This window comes from Aplysia californica, unplaced genomic scaffold (assembly GCF_000002075.1).
Source record: "Aplysia californica isolate F4 #8 unplaced genomic scaffold, AplCal3.0 scaffold00769, whole genome shotgun sequence".
Classification (NCBI taxonomy): Eukaryota; Metazoa; Mollusca; class Gastropoda; order Aplysiida; family Aplysiidae; genus Aplysia; species Aplysia californica.
The window spans coordinates 121,540-124,595 of record NW_004798039.1 but is presented as its reverse complement, the minus strand read 5'-3'; the positions used below and the strand labels follow the sequence as shown (position 1 = coordinate 124,595).

General features: G+C 39.2%; 1 protein-coding gene across 1 annotated transcript in view; it reads left to right on the top strand.

The window, feature by feature from the left end:
• Window positions 1-811, top strand: part of LOC101852055 — a 27,735-nt gene extending 26,924 nt beyond the window's left edge. Inside the window, exon 13 of the mRNA XM_035972630.1 lies at window positions 197-811. Within this exon, the coding sequence (XP_035828523.1) occupies window positions 197-310 (114 nt within the window). The 3' untranslated portion in view covers window positions 311-811. The remainder of the gene's footprint in view (window positions 1-196) is intronic.
• Window positions 812-3,056: the final 2,245 nt, after the last annotated feature.

Sequence of the window (3,056 nt, the reverse complement as noted above, 5' to 3'; positions counted from 1 at the left end):
CCGTGTGTTGGGACTGGGTTCATGAACCGTGTGTTGGGACTGGGTTCGTGAACCGTGTGTTGGGACTGGGTTCGTGAACCGTGTGTTGGGACTGGGTTCATGAACCGTGTGTTGGGACTGGGTTCATGAACCGTGTGTTGGGACTGGGTTCATGAACCGTGTGTGATACGTCATTGTATTTTGTCTGCTCTCACAGAAAGTGCCAGGCCCAGGCTCCTATGCAAAAGCCTTTCAGCATCCTATACCTCCAACCATTTCAAAGATGGGCCGCCAGTATGGTTTATTCTTCACAAGCGAATTCCAGACTTAGAGTTCATGAACATGTGTTGCAGTGTGTGTTTATTCGTCTGTTTGTTGGTATGTTTTTTTAGTTCATTGTGTGTTCTGTTCCAGTCTGAATCTGTATTTTTATGCCTTTTTATTTTGTTTTATGGTCATATTTGTGTTGTTGATTGACAGGCCAGTTGGGGGGAGGGGTGGGGATGTGCTTTGAGGATACATTAAAAGTAAGTCTGGAGTGGGGTTTTTTCACCTTTTTTTTGGAGGAGGGGGGTCAGACACATTCAGTTTATGACTAGACGTCTATTTCTCCTGTGTGTTGGTGGGGGTAAAGGGGTGACATAGATCTTGAAGTTCTTTTTACCTTTTAGGTACATCATGATACATGTATATTGAATTGTAACACACCCAGGCAATAATTTTTCAACTCTGATCATACCACAGTGGGGTTATTCTGATCGTTTAGATGATCACAGAATGAACACATTTACATATATTTATAGAGCTACAAGAGGTTATTAAAAAAAATTTTTTTTTATCAAAATGTTATTCTTAAGAAAAAAATTTAATCAAAACTGTTACATGTATATAATGAGCCCTATTGGGAGAAAGTTTCTATTTGTATACCGGTAATAATAGTATTAATAGTGTTGAAAACCACATAGAGCTAGTCCATGCTACAAAATAAATTTTTGTATGATGTAAGATTCTAAAAATGTTTTTGTAATGCTATGATCTTTCAGTTCATGTCCATACAGTATTATTACATGTGCTGATGTGTTTTAGACTGTGTGTGTGTGGCTTATGCTTCGTATTGTTATTTTCTTATACATGTATTAGTTTTTTTAAGTCTCATATTCCCTCCATATTATGCTTGAGAGTTACATGCAACTATACATACACAGCTGAAATTGTGTGTCGTGAAAAGTGCAAGTGTGACTGCTCGTGTGTTCAGGTACGTGTGTTGGTGGCAGGTGTGTAAAGGTGGATGATGTGTATGGTATGTGTATCTCTATCATTGTCATTTAATCAAAAGTTCATATATCATAAGAATTCTTTGTTCCATTTTTTGGTAAGACATTGTAATTTATTTTTTCATTTGACACCTCACTGGATACAAACAGGTTGGTTTTTTTAAAGTGGGTTGCACACCATAGAGGTTCGACCGTCTTCTTTTTTGAAAATTATGGCTAGACTAAACACCCGGTTGATAGATGTTCACTAAAGAAAGTTGGATTTATGACACAGTAATGATAACAATTTTGATAATAATAATAATAATAATGATGATGATAATAATGAATCATCCGTCAATGTCTGACGCATCAGTGCACCTGCAGAGAACATTAATTTCTTGTGAAATAGAAGAAATAAGGACAACACCTTCCAGTGGACATTCTCATCCAACATCTGTCCTCCCCAATATTGCTTGATCTTTGTTGTGAACAACACACTAGGCTGTCTGTGACAGTGGCTGAGTGTGTGTGTGCGTGAATTATGCGAGTGTACATGTGTGTGGGAGTGTGTGTGTGTGTGTGTGCGCACGAATTGTGAGTTTGTGTGCGCGTGTGTGAGTTGTGTGAGTGTGTGTGCATGCATGCACATGGGCGCTAGTGCTGTTCGAGTCCCACAAGTAGCATAATATAGGCCCTACTTCTTCATTTTCTTGTTTGCTATTTCTGTCTGTCATCTTGCCTTTTTCACTACATAATGCTCTACACTGACCCATCATGGGTGTACACGAGTGAACGATTGAGTCAATTGGGAGCCTTGTCGGCTGCTTAAATTTTTAAATCTTGTATCACATGTATAAAATTTGCAAATGGCGAACATACTCACTGGTGTTTGTTACACTGCATGCAGACACACTGGTCCTGATCTGTTTAGAAATGGTTCTGAGAGGAAAACTTTAGCTTTAACTTTAATGCCCAGTTAGACGTTAATTCAACAGTGTTAGATTTCAGGGCTCTGGGTTTTTTTCACTGATCAAGAAGAGCTTCTGTCAACAGAGAGCTGAACAGATGACATGTGATAGATAAGTTTATAAAAACATACCACCTCAACACTAGGGAGGTTGTGACATGCCAGTGCCAATCCCACTGGAGAGACAGTTGTTTGTACCATGTGGTCGTCTTTATGGACAAGCGGGCTAATCCAGATTTCAGGAGTTTCCAGAAATCTTGACCTACACCAAAAGTGGGCATTGCCCTACCTATAGGAGAAGTTTGGTTTCATTGGTGTGTATAGGCTATTTGTTTGGTTATAGAGAAAACTCTTCTTGTCTTTTAAAGAAACTGAACAAGGGGCAAAAACTTTACCTTCGATTTTCTCATAACGGCATTTTTCGGGATAGCCCCCTTGTGCTTAAACTTGAAATAAAGCGACCATGTGATGGTGTGGGTGGAGAGGGGGCAGGGAATATAAGTCTATTTACCCCCACTTGTCGAGGTGTAGTGATCCGAGATCCTGGGTTAGAGACATGAAACCTCAAGGTGTAAGGGTAAGAGAGCACGCTGAAGATACAAAGACGAATGATATCTTTTTGAGAGAATAAATAACCACACTATTTGTTTTATTTTGTTCTGTCAATCCATTTATTTCCCCCCCTAGCTAGGAGGTTACAAGTACACACATAGGCCTACATGTACTGAAGACAAAAAAGATGAAAGATAGGTTTGCAGAAGGATATAATTAATATACTCCACACTGCCCTTTATTGTTCCTTTTATTTACCCCAAAGCTCAAGGTTTTAGATTTGTTGAAGCCAACAAGATGAA